Source organism: Sebastes fasciatus, chromosome 12, assembly GCF_043250625.1.
Source record: "Sebastes fasciatus isolate fSebFas1 chromosome 12, fSebFas1.pri, whole genome shotgun sequence".
In the NCBI taxonomy this organism is placed as follows: Eukaryota; Metazoa; Chordata; class Actinopteri; order Perciformes; family Sebastidae; genus Sebastes; species Sebastes fasciatus.
This window is the reverse complement of record NC_133806.1, coordinates 6797412-6817327: the sequence shown is the minus strand read 5'-3', so window position 1 is coordinate 6817327 and position 19916 is coordinate 6797412. Positions and strand designations below refer to the sequence as shown.

At 40.2% G+C, this 19916-nt stretch overlaps 1 protein-coding gene across 1 annotated transcript; it reads left to right on the top strand.

Annotated features, from left to right (window-relative positions):
- Nucleotides 1-3184: 3184 nt before the first annotated feature.
- Nucleotides 3185-18672, top strand: LOC141778538 (neurexophilin-1). The gene is made up of 2 exons (XM_074652871.1): nucleotides 3185-3585; nucleotides 14151-18672. Exons 1-2 carry the CDS (start codon nucleotides 3505-3507, stop codon nucleotides 14946-14948), a joined length of 879 nt encoding a protein of 292 aa, XP_074508972.1. The 5' UTR covers nucleotides 3185-3504; the 3' UTR covers nucleotides 14949-18672.
- The last annotated feature ends 1244 nt before the right edge of the window (nucleotides 18673-19916 follow it).

The following is a 19916-nucleotide window of genomic DNA, read 5'->3' as shown; positions in this document are numbered from 1 at the left end:
AAAGATATCAACAATGTGCCAAGGCCTTTTTTTTCGTGCAATTTATTTGCACGTCAATATATTTTTTTGAACTGTTGAGTACTTTCACACAGAAGACGAATATTACGCAGCGAAAAAGCGACGATTTTTCTGAGCTTTAGCACCGTGAATAACGACATCAAACACATTGTGCAGAACGGAAATGTTCAAAACGTACACTATAGTTTACAACAACATGAAGGCTCTGTAGTCCGAACCAAGACGGCAAACTTTATTACTCCTTTCAACCTTGACAAAGGTTCTTACCTTTCACAATAAAAGCACTAGAAATATACACTGCGTAACTGTTTCCAGAGGCAAATTCACTCAGAGCATTTTGCTAAAAGGAAACTCAGTATAGCTTACAGTCTTTTATTCTAATATGGGTGGGAGGAAGAAATCAATATAGAATAGTATCGCGATATTTTGCTTGGCTATATTGTAATAGAGATACAAGAATCGATCTTTTATTATGTAAAACTATTAACCTCTTAACAATCTTACGACGCTATTCTGTCTTTCAGAGGTTGTAGCGGGCTCAGTCTTAAAGCTACAGTGAAGATACTGTTATCATGTAAAAGTAGAGAATCGATTGGTACTAACCATGTCATGTTAGCTTGTGAGGAAGAATGCTAAATAACACTCCAAAGTTACGCTAAATTTTGGCGAGGAAAAACTGGCATGGCCATTTTCAAAATGATCCCTTGACCTCTGACCTCAAGATATGTGGATGATAACTCAAAACAAAAAACGCATAATTTGCGTGTTGTAGGGCCTCTGGTGATTCCCACCCCTAAAGGTTATACAACAATTTACCTCAGACTGCCAGACGCTGCCGTGTCAATATAAACCTTTAACTGAATTAAGTGTTGCCATCGCTGCAGGTATGAATAGTTTTGATGCTAAATATTCGCAGGCGAGTATTTCGCATTTTTGTGTTGTTTATTCGTCGCGCCCCGGGTCTGTAAAGGCCTTTAGTCTGTCTCTTAATTACAGTCTGAATTTTTGAGGCTGATAGTGATTTTTTTTTATTTTCTTATCGGCCAATAGTAATTATCTAATTAATATAACATAAACACATACCATGAACAAACAATCTTGATTATATTAGTTTTTTTAAAGAATTGTGAACAAGATGTAAAATGACTAAGTGGGACATTTTACAGTTAAAACAATTAACTCCTTCTGTAAATTGCCTTAAACCTAATTTGGCATTTCTGTACTGCACTCTTTTTTTACTCATCGACTGGTATATACTCTGATTTATCTCTCTAATTTCCAACTTCTCTACCCCGTCTGCGTCTCTCAAGTCCATTCATTCCTTCCAAAGATATAGTATAGTCAATTTTCTATTTTTTAAGCTCAGTAATTATCTAAAACAGCTGGGCGTTGTAGTTTTTAACAAATGTTACTCGAAAAGGACTAAATTTTTTCGGGGACTATTTTCAGCTGCGGATAAATACACATTTAGTGTTCTAGTGAGTGGAGCTCTATGGCACAGGGGAATAATATTAGCAGTGGCTACACAGATTATACATGTTAGTACGATCAATTCATTATTTTAGTCTTCATTGGATTTGTTGACAATAAGAGATATAAAGAATATCACTTGACTTAACCTTTAAGGTGGAGTGTCAGTACAGATTTAGGGAAAAGGAGAGGCTGTCTGCACACTGAGATTTCCAAACTCCCAAGTTTTTATTAGTGCAACATTTCAACCTGGAAGGTCTTTTGCAAATATCTTTTACCTGATGCAACATGTCAGGCAAAAGGAGACATGTTTGAGAGCTTGGAAATTTCCGTGTGCAGAGACAGCCTCTCCGTTTCCTTTGTTACTGTTTTTTCTGAAACCTAACTGAGGTCGGATGTGCACACCAGTCACCTGTTTTGCAATATCAATTTAGTAGTCACGATTTGTACTTCTCAGCCTTTCAAAAACAATTGTGTTAAGTTTTCTGTGGCTCTGGATATTTAGCTTGAAGACAACAAATTTAACGAGAAAGTCTACGTAACAAACTGAGGACATGGAGTTTTAAAGACGTGGATGTTTACCATGCAGGGAGGATTGAAAGACGCTATCACGTTGCATTATGGTAAGTGCAGGATCCAGTGTTTTTTAAGCTTAACCCATTTAGAGTACAAAAAGTTAGCCTATGCTGCTTCATTTAAAAAAAAAAAAAAAAAAAAAACTGTCTCTCTTAAGACCACCAACTTAAAGGTTTAAATGCAAGATTGGAGCATTTCTATTGCCTCCGCACTAAAAGGCACACGCAGCCGGCCCGGCTATGTCAACAAAGCATGGAGAAGCTCGGATTACAACACGCACAGAGGGAGAGCGACTTCATTTTCTGCTTGGGTAGACATTATTCCGCTATATCTTTACATAGACAATAGTTGTTTGCTGTAGAGCTGCAACAATTATTCGATTAGCTGTCAACTATTAAATTAATCGGCAACTTTTTTGAGTAATTTTTTACAATCTTTTTTTTTTAGTAGTAGTTTAGTTTTATTGTTTTATTCTTTGTTTGTGTGACAAAAACAAAACAAACACTGATTTTCTTAATATTCCTGATTTGGTAAAAAAAAAAACCTGATTAACCTAATTTTGAAATAATTACAGAATATATTAGCTTTGATATTTGGCATAAAAACGTAAATAGCCTAACCTAAATAAGTCGCTTACTTGATGATTAGTAATCCATATTCATAATAAATGTTGTGAATAAGCGGTTATGGAAAGTTGCCACATGTCAATATGACGACTAAATACTAGTCTTGTCCAGTTTTTAAATACTTCAATGGGACACAGCACACAGTATAAACTACATGTAGACATAAAAAGAGGACTAAATGTAATTGGGGTCATGTAAGAAAAGAAGCTGTGATTGAAAGCTCTGACTCCATCATGTGCAGCGCCACCATCTCAACATGAGATCAACATGGCAGCTTCATGTATCTCTCTGATGTTCACAACATCTCGGGGGGTTAAAAGCCACTGCAGCTGACGACCACTAGATGTCAGCCCCTGACGATGTTAAAAGAAAAGTTGTTTCTCAAAAGTCTATAATGTGAACCTCCTTCTCTGCTCCCCCTCTTTCTCCTCCATCCCTCCCTCCTTCCTCACTCACTCTATTTGTCTCTCCATCCCTCCCCCCACTCTCCTCTCTCTCTCTCTCTCTCTGAACCTCAAAGCTCACTATATAAAACATCCCTCCACACTGACACTCAGATGTACAAACACCTCGCTTCTCGCCACAACGCCTCCAAACCGTGCGTCCAAAATCACCCCAAGTAGACACTTGAAGCGTTTTTGAAACGGCAGACATCTGACCCCTCCTGAATGAGCCTGAGGAGATTCATCTCTGCTCTCCAGCCTCAGGACCGCCTCTCCTCTCACTCTGTATTTCTCCTACAAGTTCGGCAGCTGATCCCGGCTCAGTCAGAGGGAGATTTTTTTGCTGCTGAGAAGATCAAGGACAGTTTGACATGAGGGGGGACGCTCCACAAAGAGACATGAAGACCACATGTCTGTGGGCTGCCGCTCTGCTGCTGTCACTCGTCTCTCTGGTGAGTTAAATGTCTTTCTTTAAAAAAAAAAAAAATGTTATTGTCATTTTATATCTGTCAGTTTCTGTGATTAATGTCTGCACTTGTCTGGTAGCAGGAATATCGAGGAATGAGCGCAAACACAATTTTGATAAGTGTAATTCAGGTTAGTGCAAGGACAACCTCGACAAGCGTGAAAACAAGCAACATTTTTAATCAGAATTGATTGCTGCAAGATGTCAGAAGCAGTCTGATGATGTGAAAGTCTAGAAAATGTAAAGCAAAAATGTTGTTTTGTTGATTTCTGACTAATTTTACTTGTGTTATAGTAGATTAAAAAGGCATTGTTTTCCTAAAATTTGACTCCTGTAATGACAAATCTCACCTCCACAAACCACTTTTAAACTGCTCCACGCTTTGTCTCATTACTATCATCACAAATTAACAAAATGTCAGTGTGAACACAAGCTTCCCCAAATCCAAATCTGCATCTTGACAAATCCACCCGCACACAATCCCCGCTGGATATTTCTCCCTCGGCACTATCCATCCCCTCCTTTTGCATCTTCCCCTCCTCCCCCTCTCTCTCTCTCTCCCATTTACAGACACACTTCAATAAGAATATATTTGACAGTACGACGGAGAACAGCCTGAGCCCATTATGACAAACATACCAGAATGCTCCTAGACAGTTTGTGACAATCCAATTCCTTTAATCCTCGGAAAGACAGTAACCCCTCACCCACTGATAAATCTGTCAACAAAGCAATCAAAGCCGAACAGGAGCCACTCCTCTCTCCAACAAAAATTCCATAAACTTAATCCCCACAAACTTGACTGGCCTTAAAAAGCTCCCGTGGTGTTATCTGTGTTTAATTTGCATAGTGATGGAAAGAAGTCAATTACTATTAATTATTCTCTACAACTTAATACCCATTATCGAATTGAATTCACCGTCTTGAAAACCATAAACTCAATTTCACAGCTGACTAAGCGCACTAATCATTTCCTCCCCCCCCTTTTCTTTTTTTTTACTTTACGGAGCCTTCCTGCTTTCGGAGGAACAACAAGGATTCTTCAATTCCAGGAGCAATAACATTAACTAACATGGATTCCTTTATTGTCTCGATATAAAGACAAACATTAATCATCAAGTATGTGAGTTACATGTACAATAGCATCATGGTAGTGCGAGCTGATCTCATAGCATCACTTGATGGGAGTGTTTTTTTTTTTTTTTCCAGACCGGGCTGCCAAATTGCTTCGCTATGCTTTAATGGGATGATCATAATTGTTTCGTACTCGGTGCATCCTAAGCTTTCGCCTGCAGCTCCTTCAACAGATTGACAGACCCATGGGAACCTCACAAACTTATTTTGGCCGCCTTTGAACCAAGTCGTGTGTGAAATAATATGATTATGCATTTTTCCTCTGGGTAAGTTGAAAACTGGTGGCTAGTTTTTTTTTCTCTCTCTCTCTCTCTCTCTCTCTCTCTCTCTCTATCTCTCCCCCTACCTCCTCCTCTTCCTTCTTCTTCGTCTTCAAACTGCCCCTGCTCTAATATCCTGCAGTCTGACCGCGTATAGTATTTATCCTCCTCAGAAGTCATGGTAATAATTGTGCCCTGGCCTCTCAAAGCACTGCTGCAGTGATGGGACTCAGCTCCATCCACAGCTGCCTGTGATGTCTTGACACACTTTGTGATTTGTCATCATCTCTGACCCCCCTCAGGTAACACTTTGATATCAGTGGGAGAGTATAGACCTAAACTCTTAGTGGGCGTCAAATGCCCTTAGTTGATCCATCAGCTCGACTACGGGGGGACCTCACAAGGCGAGACAAGTTAAATTCACTATAAATGACTATGACGACAATCATTTCCCAAGCGCACAGTCGGAAAATACTCTGAAAGACATCAAGGCATCAACACACTAAGGACTCTTAAACTACCTTCCTGTCTAGAGGAACATTTTGTACAAACACAGGCTCTAACTTTGGAGCTGATATTTCACAAACCAATATATATTTTGGTTTTTCTTCTTGAACTCGAGGGGTTGTGGTAGAAGTACTTGTGATTCATGGCATCTGAAGGTCATAAATTACATTAAAATATGCTTTTGCTGGGAGGTGGAGCGAGACGTTAGAGTGACTATCTCATACCCGAAAGGTCACAGGTTTGATCCCACAACAGCCACATGTCCTTGAGCCAAACTCAAACCCCCTAATAGCTCCTCACGCGTTAAGCCTCTTCCGGATAAGAGCATCAGTTTAATACCATACATTTTAAGGAAGTAAATAAATCCGCAAAACTTTTTGCAGCGTGGTATTCATGCATGCAAACCATTAAAAAGGACAACAGCTCTATTAATTTCTAGAATGTTTCAGCTGAACACACACCATCCAATCAAGATTGCAAAGTGGCAGCCCAAATCTGCTATCAACCCCGGTTCCTCTGTTTAAACTAGAACTGTCGCACTCACAAATCCTCCCCGCACGGCAGTCACAGCAGCCGAAGCATTCAGGTAAATGAAAACTGACACACACTTTCATTCTTCCTCGCAAGGTTTTGTGTACAGCCCACCGCCGAGTCATCTGGCTCCTCCGATGGTTCTATTAAAGGTGGAATTTGTTGGCTGCTCGGGGGTCCAGCCTATAGAATATCCTCCGAGCTCCCGAGGGAAGCCGGGGTTGTTTATCTTCCTGTTTCAAAGAGCGGACGCCTGCGCCTTATCACAGCCTCGCCAAGAGTAGATAGCATTTAGGTTTGTCCAACAGCCCGCCTATATGCTGCATCTGGCAATCTTGAGAGTCGTTTCCTAAAGGACTTCTGCATACCGATGCTGTTTGTGTTATCTTGTTGAGGGATTCTGCCTCATACACCGAACCAGGGAATAATATTAACAGACAGTTAAATGAGGTTTTGGGGGGGGTTGGTGGGAGACCTGCATAACAAACTGCAGGTCGAAAAGTTGGAATAACGCTGAGCCATGAAATGAAAGCCTCTAAATATGATTGGGAGATATGTTTGAATATCCTTGAATGCAACACTATATTTAATATATAAATTGAATTTTTTTTTTACACTGCTGCATTTGTCCGATATGACTTTCTGTAAGTTAGTGTATTTTCGGTATATAAAAGGGGCACTCCACAGATTTTTAGCCTGCATTTGAAGGACATTCACCAGGGAGGTGTGGGGTCTGAAGATGATTTTGTTTGAATTATGGGAAATATAGGAGCTGGAACGATACTATAAATAAAATCTGGATATCTCAGCCTCTGCTGCTTTGAGATTTTTAACATTTGTTTTGTCTCATGAGTCCTCTGTACATGTAACCGTATGGAAGAACAATACTAAATCTCTGGAGTAAACCTTTAAAGCTAAAGAAAACCTTTAAAGCTCCTTGGTTTCAACTCTCAAGTATTTCTCCACGACATTAAATATCATAGATATATCTAAATGTGCAACAATCAAAGTTAAAGTTCATAAAAAAAACATCCTTATTATTATTATAAGAGTGCAACAGTGAAATACTGAACTGTTCTGCTACATCAGGACTGTGCAGCTGTGGGTTGATCAGAACAACTCAACAACTGACATCACGTTTTCCAACCGGGCCCTAACCCACTATAATCCTGTTAGAAGAGCTCAAACAGATACAGAAAGTCTCTCATGAAATAACCAAAACCGTTCAAACTTTTTAAGAAAAATAGTGTGTTTATGTAGGACTCCATCGCTTACAGTATGAAGCTGATTTCTGTGAAATACAAACTACAGAAATCACATCAGCAGGTCTTTAAAAGGACTACACAGTGTGTTTTCACATCTTTGCTCATTCTAGCATTCTTGTCTTAACCACTGCACAAATCACGTAAACTTGTTAAGCAGTTTTCTATATTTTTCTTATTGTCAACTAATCCCACGAAAAGACGAAAACAAGGTGTTAGGCCGTTTCACAAAGTTTTCCGACTTCCCTACTCTGTCTGTGGCACTCGGCCCCCAAGCCCATCGGATCCTACTGAAGATATAAATCTTTTAAAAGAGCTCACAAATATATACTTTAATGATTTTTCACAAGCTGTGCATTGTAGTTTTTAGCAAACATTACTCAAAAAGGACTGATGAGTGCTTTTTTCTGGAACTACTTTTAGTAGCAGATTAATATACATTTGGTGCTCTAGTGAGTATTGACTGCAGCAGGACGGTGGATAAATTAATCTCCAGTGCCTGTGTTCATGGTAATGAAGGAACATATCACCCAGTGCAACCGTATGGCTCATTGATGTTTTTTTGGACAACAATGGAGCTCTGTGGCAAAGTGGAAGAAGATATATCAGGCTTTGGATGCACAGATAAGTTAGTGGTAGGGCTGTTGACCGCAATATTGCAATACTATTGACACGCCATGGATGGGATGGCAAGCAACCGCCACAACTGCTATGTTCACGTCTTTTCTTTTCTGAATTCTTTGCAATGGGAGTACCATGCATTTAACACAATACTACAAATGCGTGACGAGGCACTGAGTGCTGCACATTTGGAGATTTTTCTGGTCAATGAGAGTTAAAAAAACATGCCCAACACGTTTTACCCAGCCGTCCAATCACAATGGAGGAAATACCACAAAGACCAACCGTGACATCCTATATGTAGGCTACAAGTGCTGAACAACAACAACAACAACAGAGTGGTGCAGGGATGACGTGTTTTTGTAGGCCAACCCGGAAGTTAGAATCAGACGGGTTTCCCTCGACAAAGAGCCAATGTGATTTTTCCATTGGGTTTAGGATTATTGCAGAAAATAAGCTTTGCGGCAAACAAACGTTTATGATACTTACACGTCTGGATTCGTAAGATAATCTCTACAAATGAACACCACTTGTGATTTTTTTAAGTGTGAATGCAATCGCCAGAAGTAAAAAGCTAATGTTAGGCTATAGACGAACTACACAACGGTCCCATGAACGCGAGAGTACACAGCGAGGCTGTAAAGGCTGACGAGGTGGACGATTCAAAATTCATGAGTGGGATATTTACTGTCGTGTTTTATATCGTAGGACAAAACATTAAAATCTCTTCGGCTTGTGTGAACCACAGACCTTATTTCAGGCATCTAACTAAAGAACCCATTGGGGTCCGTCCTCTCTCCCTACATGCTGCAGCCTTCCCTTCATCCAGAGCAAGAACTCTAACTTGTGCTGACATTTTTGCTTCCTCAGATATTCCGTATCATAGCAACCAGACGCAACTAAAGTGTCTCAGCTGGAGAAAACCGCTGCGCCCCATTGGCCTTCTGTGTTCTGCATTAACAATAAACGTATTTAATTCATTTAAAAACTGTCATCTTTGACATTTTAAAAGCAAGAATATACCTAATAATAACCTAGCTTATTTAATATAGCACTAAAATCAGGATAAGTGAAGTACTTTGCCACAAAAAAAAGAAAAGAAAAAAAAGGTAATAACATTTCATATCGCCCTATTGAGCCAATCATTATCACCGCAGGGTAAATTGCTTCACCACGACAGCCCTAGTAGAGGGATCAATTCCTTGTTGGTTTTGGTCTTTTCATGGGATTTGTTGACAATAAGCAAAAATACAGAACATCACCAGACTTATCCGTTATGAGTATGATGATAGATTTTCATATAGTACAGAATAGAGAGTAAATAACTGTTGGTATTGTTTCTATGAAAGAGAATTGTTTTCTTTTTGGATGATTTATGTCTTTATGTCTCCCAGGACTGAACATGATGTTGATATCCTCCTTTTGTAGGCGTTAATATGAATAATTCTGGCACACTGCACATTTGTACTTTTTCTATTCAAACCGTTTTTGGACAAGTAGTACACATTATATTTACTTTCTGTTTTTACTATTTTTATATGAATTAGTTGCTATGATAATTGTGGATAATTTATGATACATGGATTGAATTATAAAAAATTTTTTGTGATGAAGTTTGCTTATATTTTTTTGCTACATCTTCATAACAAACGTTTATGTATATGGTCCTTATCACAGTCAGTGATTACAAAGTAGGTTTTATCTTTTCCGTCTTTTTATTGTAAATATTGCCATACATTGTCCCCTTTTGGAGTATCTACTACAGCTGCAACTACAAATTTTTTATTTTTTGTATTTCTCTATTAATAGATTAATACAATGGTTTCGTCTACAGACAGAAAATGATTTGAAACGACGACTACTGAAATTACAAATAAATGTATAAAATACATCACAGTTAAATAAAGCCAATTAAGATAAAATAAATCTAACTTTTAGCAGTGGACGATATAGTTTGTCCTTTGTTTGATATTTAATAAAACCCAGTATTGACAAACCAATATCTGTTAAACCCAAAGTTATCAAAGTGTGACTGTTGACCTTTACGCTGCCACGTTTGTTTTCCCCCTGTCCTTTATCCAACAGCACTTTCGCTCTTTTCTCTCTGCAGTATCTCTTTCAGGCACATTCATGCATCTAACACACACAAACACTCACTCTCTCTCTCTCTCTCTGTCTTTGTGCCTGGCTTGCATGTTTTTGAAGCCGGCAAGAGGTAAATCTTGGCCCTCTGAGTGTTGGTGCAGTCAGTCGGGGTGTTCTGGATATAAACGTTGCTTTAGTCAGGACTGCCTCTGATCTGCCTAATCTCCCCGGGCTGGATTACAGGTTGGGCTCTAATCCGTGAAGTGGGGTCTCTGTGAATGTGCCTCTGAGTGCTCTAATCCAGAGACTGTCAGGTGCTTTAGATGAAAGCTAATTGCATGTCACAGTTTGGGGACCATACATAACGCCGGTGACAACAGAGCGAGTTCCACACAACAACAAGGACTTTGGTCTGATGATGACTGGGCACGCACTTCAGATAATCTTGGAAGAAAATAGTGAAAAAATCCCCTCCAAAATAAAACTCCAGTGACACCTCCTCTTACAAAATTATTCATAACATGAAGATGCAGAAAATTATGGCGCTTTTCAAAACACGCTTTAGTAGGCAATCTAATTTCCTGGTTGACAAAATGATGAACCATCTGAGTCCTAAACCTGCTTGAATTGTTTAGAAATATTCTTTCCATCTACACCTCAAAATATTGTATCCACACACAGTGGCATTAATTAGCCAGTCAGTCACAGTCACTTAAACCAGCTCAAAGCAGTTTCCTAATATCCCTTGATCTGGTTTTGGGACTCCATTGAGACTGAAACCCAGTTACTGAGAAGCGTCAGTAATTACTGCACTACTGAAATGATATTTCATTTGATCATTAGAGACTACAGTCTTTTCAAAACTCAGAATAGAGATATTCATGAAAAGTAAATGGGGCTTACAGTTTGGATTAGGGGGGTCAAAGGACATTTAGACAATTATTGCAAACACGTAAAACTGAATTTGTGTTTAAACTCACAAGGGATCAAGTCCTACTAATGTACTTGTGTTTGGAAAGAAGGTCACTAGTTTTTTCTTAACATCATATTTGACCTTGCAAACACACAATGTGTATAAATATCTGAGGTTAATGTTTCATCTTTTTATTGGTCTTGTTTGGTAGATAGCAGGATATCCCACAAACATGACAACAGATTTAAACAACGAAGCACTCAGCATGCGTGTATCTACCCAACGCTAATGCCAGACAGAACGTCAAAATGGACAATTACGCAAAAAAAAACTGGATTACCTGAGGTTGTGGTTCTGGCAAATAAACTAACACAAAACAGCCAACATTAAGCGTTGGACTGCTACAGCACAACAAGCATCTCCGATCTATCGCATGAAAGTCATGACAATATACTTATACTTTCTGGTTTGCTAAATGAAGACCACTAGTGTGTTCCAATCCACGTACTTCCAGAAGTACACTTCAATGTAGTGCACTTTGTGCACTCTATACTCACTTGAGTAGTGCGTAAATTTCAACGGGCTAGGGTCATCTCAAATCGAATACTCTGCGGCGCACTGACCGGAAATGACGATCGCAACATTTGACCGCGGCTCGCTACCCGCCAAAATATCTTCTGAAAAAAAATAAAAGCAGAGTGGAAATTACGTTTCCAACGTCGACGCCTACGCCTACGATGTGTCCTCCTGTTGGCTGAAAATGCACCGGTATGTTTACGTATTGTATTGTTTTATTCTGTTATCTACGTATGTTTGAATAGTGGTCGTGGCTCCGCCCCTTCCGCTACGTAGCCAAGATGGCGACAGTTGAGTACGGAAAGTGTCCAGCGTTCCACACTCAACGATCTGACCGTTTTGAGTACAACATCCGGGTACTTTGAGTGCACTGCATTCTGCCATACTTCCCAGTGTAAACGCACTTATGCACTCAAAATAGTAAGTGTAAGTACAGAAGTACGCGGATTGGAACACACTGCATGTTGATTCCTGCATTGGAACTAATAAGTGATATTTTTTCCCTGATGAAGGTCTAGTACCAAAACGAAGCAATTAAATGTACTTCTGAATGCATTGTGCACGGGATTTTGTTTGCAGCTTTCGATCTATTCGTCCCTCCTACGTACCTGTCTCGTAAAACAGATGTGCGATGTGTGTTCCTCTGGTCTGTTTCGTCAGTAACCATTATCTTGAATTAGCTGCTGTATTAACCCATAAAAATGCATTTATTTGTTCCATTTTCAGTTTTAAAATGAACATAAAAAACTGTAACAACCTGAAATAGCATTAAACCCAAGATTAAAGACTATACGTATAATGTCATGATCGACTTTATAGCTGCTCGGCTGATAGTCTATAAGATAATGTTTCACTGAACTTTTACATCCTAAGGAGCTTTATGTTTGACTATAATAGTGCCAATAAATCCTGAACAGGAAGCCTCCCTCATCCTCACACTCGCTCTATCTTTTTATAATGCATCACCGGTGAAGCCAACATGACAGACTTTTGTTTCCAGCAATGGAAGACAAAAGGAGGTGTTCATTAATACAGTTTAACTGCCCCACTGCGCAAGGAAACTGCTGAAATTCATATTTCTCTTCACCTTCGTCACAACAATCATTCTGCACTGGAGGTCCTGCAGCTTTCTTTTTTTCTTTGATAAAACCAACGGTGTGCAAAGATTTAGCTATCTGCAAACGTTTTCTGGGTTTGAAAGGCTTCGATTACACTCTACGTATCACGTTGCATTTTAAAAACACTCTGTCGCTCTATCCAGAGAGAGGTGTTACAGCTGCTAAGCCAAAGTCTCCACAATGCCACTAACGGTTCATTCACATCAGGTCATTCATCATCGAGTCCTCTTCAAAAACAACTGGAGGCCATCTTTTCAAACTCCTCCACTCTAAAGCCAAGTGCATGCGTACTTCAGAGAAAGATCACAACTCCTGCAACATTTTTACAGAGTAAGAGCTCCGCATGCTCTCCAGCCTACAGTATACTACAATGTCATTCAGTGAACTTTCTGAATGAGAGAAGACCTTATTTTCAGAGTATCGATCGCGGGGCGAAGGTACAAAATGTAAACGCTTCGACCAGATAGATCTGCTGTCACGTTCAGCGGCCAGGGTTTGGACATCACTGTCACGGGCCTCAATGGGGTGCACGGGGAATCTTCGCTCTCTCATCTGTGTGATTGTTAGAGGAGAGACACAGAATGAATCATCAATCATCCATTCAGGCCACATTCAGCAGGTAATAGTCTGCTGTTGCATCACGTCTGCACCCAAGAAGCGCTCCATTCATCTCGATGTATGGCAGGAATACCCTTAATCTTGATTAGGACAAACCCGCACAGGACGCTTCACACACCGTAAGAGTTGGTTACTTGCAGCATTAACACCATTTGTTAGAGGTGCTGACATGCTTGTGGATGGATAAAGCTTGTTGGTGTTTTCTTACTGCTGCAATAGGAGATTGGTTTTGGTCTTGTTTGTTAGTTAGAAGGATATCCCACAAACATGTCTACAGATTATAACCACTAAGCACTCAGCATGCATGTGTCCACCCATTGCCAATGTCAGATAGAACGTCAAAATTGGACAATTCTGCATAAACCTGGATTACGTGAGGTTTAGAAAATATTGTGGTACCAGCAAATAAACTAAAATAAAACAGCCAACAGTAATCTGACTGCTACAAGATGCATCTTCGATCTATCGCATGAAAGTTACTCTATGGCTCGCTAAATGAAGACCGCGTAGATTCCTGCATTGGAACTAATTTGGTGAAATCTGTGTGATTCCAAAGGGATACTAGTCTGGTCCACTGAGGCTGCATAATCCTCTAATTTTGTGGAGGATTAAATCATTTTATAGAGAGATTCCAATCACAGAAAATGCTTGACATAGGCCCCATCCATTTCTCCACATCATCTTTATACAAAGCTCTAATATAGCCAGACAGAATTTGTCAAGTCAATTTTATTTGTATAGCCCAATATCACAAATCACAAATTTGCAATCTGTACAGCATTTGTATATGCCCCATGTCTGTCACTATGACTTTTGATGCACTTTCAGAGGTCAGTTTTGTGCAGCCTTGTCGGAGGTATGAGCTCTCGAGTGGTTACCAGTTGAAATGTTTCACTAATGGTGATTTTGTTTGTCTGTTCTTCCAGGTGACCAGTGCTGATTCACCCAGTTCAGGAAATTCTGACTTGAGAGAGAGCTCAAAATCCAAAATGAAGACCTATTGGACCGACAGCAGCAAGGCTGTCTCCATCAGCCGTCTGCTGTCCCAGAACCTCTACGGCAAAGAGAACTTCTCCTCTCTGGATCTGAACTACGATGAGGCAGACTCGTTCTCAAAGCAGGAGCAGTGGAACTGGCTTTACAACGCTTCAAACCCCCGCGACCCTCGATCCAGGACAAAAAGGAGGCCCATCGTCAAGACAGGAAAGTTCAAGAAGATGTTCGGTTGGGGCGACTTCCATTCCAACATCAAGACGGTGAAGCTCAACCTTCTCATCACTGGTAAAATCGTGGATCACGGTAACGGGACATTCAGCGTCTACTTCCGCCACAACTCAACCGGCCAGGGCAATGTGTCCGTGGGACTTGTTCCACCAACCAAAGCTGTGGAGTTCCAGGTCCACCAGCAGTTCCACCACCATCACCAGCAGCAGCAGCAACAGCAGCAGCAGACGGCTCTGGAGACCAAGGACAACAAGCTGTTCAACTGCAGGGTGGAGTACGAGAAGGTGGAGAAGGGCACCAGGAACTCACTGTGTGCCCACGACCCCTCGCAGAGCTGCCCGCAGGAGCAGACCCAGAGCCACGTGTCCTGGCTGTGCTCCAAGCCCTTTAAGGTCATCTGCATCTTCATCACCTTCTACAGCACTGACTACAAGCTGGTGCAGAAGGTGTGTCCAGATTACAACTACCACAGTGACACCCCGTACCTCCCCACGGGGTGATCGCATGAACAGACGAGGACACAAAAAAAAGAAGAAAAAAAAAAGACAGAGACAGGCTGTCGGGTCCTGAGCGATGTCAGATTATTCGAATGAAAATGGAGCCAAGACACTTCAAACTTGAGACGTTGACAGGCATTATTACAGCTAACATATCCTTGACGCAAGACTGATATTGCTCCAATGAACAGACCTACCCCGAGGTCATTATGAGAGCATTTAGGGAAGCATTTATAGGCTTGCAATACTCATATTATATGCATAGCTGCTTACATTGAAAGGAATTTCTCAAGCCAACAGTAAAAATATGCTGATTGTATTTATGTAAATATTGTGGGTTTCACACAAAGACCAGAAAACAATTTTATTAATGTTTTCTCCTGCTAATTTAGTTGTTTATGTTGATAGTGTATTTCCGTCTCAATCATGCTTTCTGTCTTTTCCAATCAGTCTCTGGTAATCATTGCAAATACGTAACTGTCAATGCAAATAAGAAGAATCTGTCAGTATGCATTAGAGGGCATAATGGAAAAAGCAAACATATTTTGAGTGGTGTTGTTTTTCTGCAGTGTGATTGTTAGAGTGAATATACCTCTCTGATATATTGTTGTTGGAATCTCGTCCATGTCCGTGCATGAACCGAATGTGGTAAACAACTGAATAACGTCCATCTATATTTTCATGTTATTGCAGCTGTCAGAAATAATCTTCATCAAGTCTCTGGGGAAAAAGAAAAGAACTTCTATTTCAATTCTGTGTTATGTGTTAGCAGTTTTTAAAGCCGTGGTAAATGACACCAATGGAGGGCTCCAATCAGATCAAACATACAAGCAAGTAAATGTTGCAATAAATAAATAAAACTTGCAGAAGACACACAAGACAACAGAGATAAAGAAGAATTTTCTGCACTGCTCCTTAAAAAATATTAAAACATAACTGTGCACCTGTTTTCTCAGTCCTGCATTTCCATTTTAGACATGTAGACGTTGCTCTCGTTTTTGTGACTGACAACAAGTCCAGTATAATAGATTTCAACCCTTGCATCACTAACATGACAAGCAGCAGAGTAGTAAGAGGTGTCAGAGCCACAGTGCCCCCGCAGAATCCAAAAATAACTATCTGTACACACTGGAGTAATCATTTATATAAAAAAAAAAAAGTGCCGGATGATGAAGAAAAGAAAAAAAAACAGGTGTTTCAAAGTGTTGAAAAAATAGATTCAGATTAGAACAAGCAGGAGACACGGAAGTTCATCTAACAAAAGGTTGAAACAGAACAAACACTGTTGAAATGTGAGAAGTGGTAAAATGTGGTTTCGTGCTCCAGAGGAGACAGGACATACATTAAACAGCAGGTGCTAATCACACATTTTACCTATCAAACGTTCACACCTCTGGTTATCAAAAAAAAAATTCTGGATGAGACTAACACTGGCTGTTAATGATATTGGATGTTCCAATTGGCTATTAAACCTTCATTACATAAATTGGGAGCCAGTGGCTCCACGTGAGGCATTTAGAGGAAATGAACACAGTGTAAGTGGGAGCTCTGCAGAGTCAACACCATAGAAAGAATGAATTAAAATGCCGATGGAAAACCTGTAAAAAAGCACAAATGTGCACCTAGGGGCGCAATCACTGCTGTCTATTTAAATTCAGTGCTCTTTCACAGTGCACGCTATGGTATACGCAACACAGTAACTGCTAATGGCAGCCTGGACGACATCCAATATGCCAACACGGGGTGTATTTTCTGACAAGGCAGGCCAAAGAATAGGGGTCTGCCTGTGGGATGAGTGAGCATAAAGAGGAATTTATGATGTGGAGGAACAAGGCTGGCAGAAATCACTGGAAGCACCTGACTCGTAAATTGAGAGCATGTTTCTGTCACCGCGAAGAAGGAATGACTAATGTCTCAGATTGCTGTTTGGGCCAGTTCTTTCATCTCAATAAAGTGACTTTGATATCTCTCCACCCCTACCCAAATGTGCCAGGGACAGTTTGTTCAGCTTCAAAGAATTAAAGCAGCACTTTGCCGAGACAATGCAGCCTCATTATGCACATAATCTTACAAGTGTAAACAGTCTGGCACAAAAGTGATTTTGGGTGTGAGAGCTACTGGAGAGATGGATCTGTTCCCTGGATGATGTCGTCTAAGGGCGAATGAACGTACTATATGTAGTATACTGTTTAAAGCCCAATTAATAATGTACAGATGCATTCACCAACATAACTTAAAGACGCACTAATTACTATTTTAACAACGGATCAAACGACTATGTCTAATGTGAAAGGTAGATAATTATCACCTGAGTGTGTAGAGCATTTTAACATCGTTCAGTTCTTTGTTGTTGTTGTTTTTAAAGCCCACAACTTCGCCGTCTACTGAAAGTATAAATAAGACGTTAGTCATATGAACTTTATGAGGTGATAATTTGTCAGTGTTTACAGCTTGTTGCGCTGCCCCCAAGTTACCAAACAAATCAATTAATGCTGGTTTAAGAGTGTGTTTGTGTGTTTCAAAGCTAAAACTAATTGCCCCATATCAGCTGTTTTACTCCTGTATTTAATAGCATTACTGATTTAAAACGACCTTTAGCACCTGGAAATATTAATAGCTTAGATTTAGTTGTGTAGTCTAGTATTAGTCCCTTTATTAAAACATCTGTCAATCATTTTGGGAGTGACTGCAGGCTCCAATTGTCTTTTAGCACTGGGGCTAATCTTGTGTTAACTTTCCGATCACTGACTGTACCTTCAATCAAATGATTAAACAGAGGGGGATGTAGAAAGTAGAGTTATATAATTAAAACGTAGGAAATTAAACTCAAAGCAATCTCAAATATCTAACAACCTAAATTCAGCAGCCAGACCTCTTTCTTGGAGAGTAATTTGGGAGTAAAGTGGGAGAGGTTGGATTCGTTTAACTCCTCTTTCCTCCATCATTATGTTAATTTCAAAGCTCCAGTTTACCCGGCAACAAGAAGAACTAGCCGTTTCCTCAAAAGAAACGGTCCGTTTAACGAGCTTTATGTGTATGAATGAAACCGACAGCGTTACAACCCCGGCAGTGTGTGGACGTCCAAGTTATCTTTGGGCCCAGATCTTCTCCCTCGGTTCAGTTGTCCTGGGCCGGAGCCATTCATGCCTGCCGTCTATCCCCTAGCTCGCCCACAATCCCTGATTAATGTGGTCTGGGCGGGAGCTGTCAGAAATGGCAGAGAGAATCATGGGATTTCTCCTTCAGAGTCCCAATGACACCCAGCAGCTGCAGGAGTAAACAGATGACTAACCACTGGCCTTTTGGCAGCCTGTGGAGATTCACACGGAGGGAGGGCTGCGAACGTTGCTTTGACATTTAGGTGGATTAGAAAGTTCTTGGGTTCTGCTCTCGTGGTGTCAGAGGTGGTTGGCATAGTAATTATTTGCGTCTTGGTTTTCCTCCGCTTGACCCCCAACCGCAGTGCAAAATGTAGAGCTTCATTTTTGTTTCCACTCACAGACGTTTGTTCAAATGAAAATGTTTAAAGTGTAAGACATCCTTACAAGCCTCATTTATAAACAAATCACATTTTGTTTGTGCCGCTACAGAGGAAATAATAGGTATCTTACTTTAAAAAAAACAACAAGCAGTTGTCATTTCAGATCATGTCCTGCTGGAGAATTCATTTCAAATCTGGAGCTGAAGCTGTCCTGGGGCACAGTTTTGTGTGAGGTATTGACATATTAAAGGCTCTATCAGACAATGGCTGGTGTTTTTTTATTTATTTTTTAAATCACAAATAAATTACTCTCCTCAAAACACTATTACTCCCCCGGAAATGAAAACTCACTCATTGTGAATGTCTCATATCAGGTAAAACTGGAGAGAATTAATTAACCTTTGTCATTTTAATTGCTTTAGTGACAGCTGTCCTTTGGTGCCGGAGCTATCCTAATGCACATACTGTGGGCTTGTCAATTACTTTCCCAGTGAATAGATTAAAACGCCACAGAGGATAGAGTCATTTCATTAGTCAGACTTAATGCCCCCCAGACATAACCAGGTACGAACACCCCTAAATATGCATGAAAATGAGCAATACTATTAAGCCCATATGAATCGAATGAATTGTGGCAACATGAAATTAAGTTTACGCTCTATTTAACTCCGTCCCGCTGCTTATATTACATTCGGTGTACACATATTTTTCTTTGGAAGGGTGTGATCATTAAGAATATTTTGAGGCTTTTAATAAAAGGTCTCACAGACTGAAATGCAGGGCACCTGTGTAGAGCAGCTAATTGCTCTAATGGATGTTACAATCGTAACGCTGTCAATTCTTACCACACTGGATAATGGCTGACAGCAGAGACCGTCTAATTCTCCCATTTTGCTGTTTGCACATCTATGATCTAATGCTACTCAGCTCATCACGAATCTGAAAGAAATTAGGCCGCTTTCAAATATCTGTCAGCTGGATGTCTCGGCTGCTTTCAGCACCAAATGCACAAATCTCCACTCTTTACCTCATTATATGAAGACAAGAGCCGTTTTCACATTTTATCTGGCTGCTAAACCCCCTTTTTTTAAAAAGGACCGGGAGGATTTTGACATTCGTGCACGTTGAGTATCAGGGACGCGGTTATCAAATTACAATGAATGTAACAGAAAAATAAGCTTAAATTCTCAGATTGCTGATGTTACAGAATCACAACATTGCAAGAAACAGTAAAGCGTGTGACAGTTTGAGATGCAGCGGCTTATTAAATCTGTCTTGTGCATTGGTACACACTAAAAATCCTCAGTGATTGGGTCACTATAGCACAGATACGATATTGGGCTAACTTTACCCAGCACCAATGGACTAGAAAGCCATTGGGTCACCAATCAAACCCATGGCAATGGGTTATTTTAACCCAGTGTTAGTGGTATTTTTGAATATTACTGATGGGCTAATTACCCAAACTAAAACATATAGTATAGTAGTAT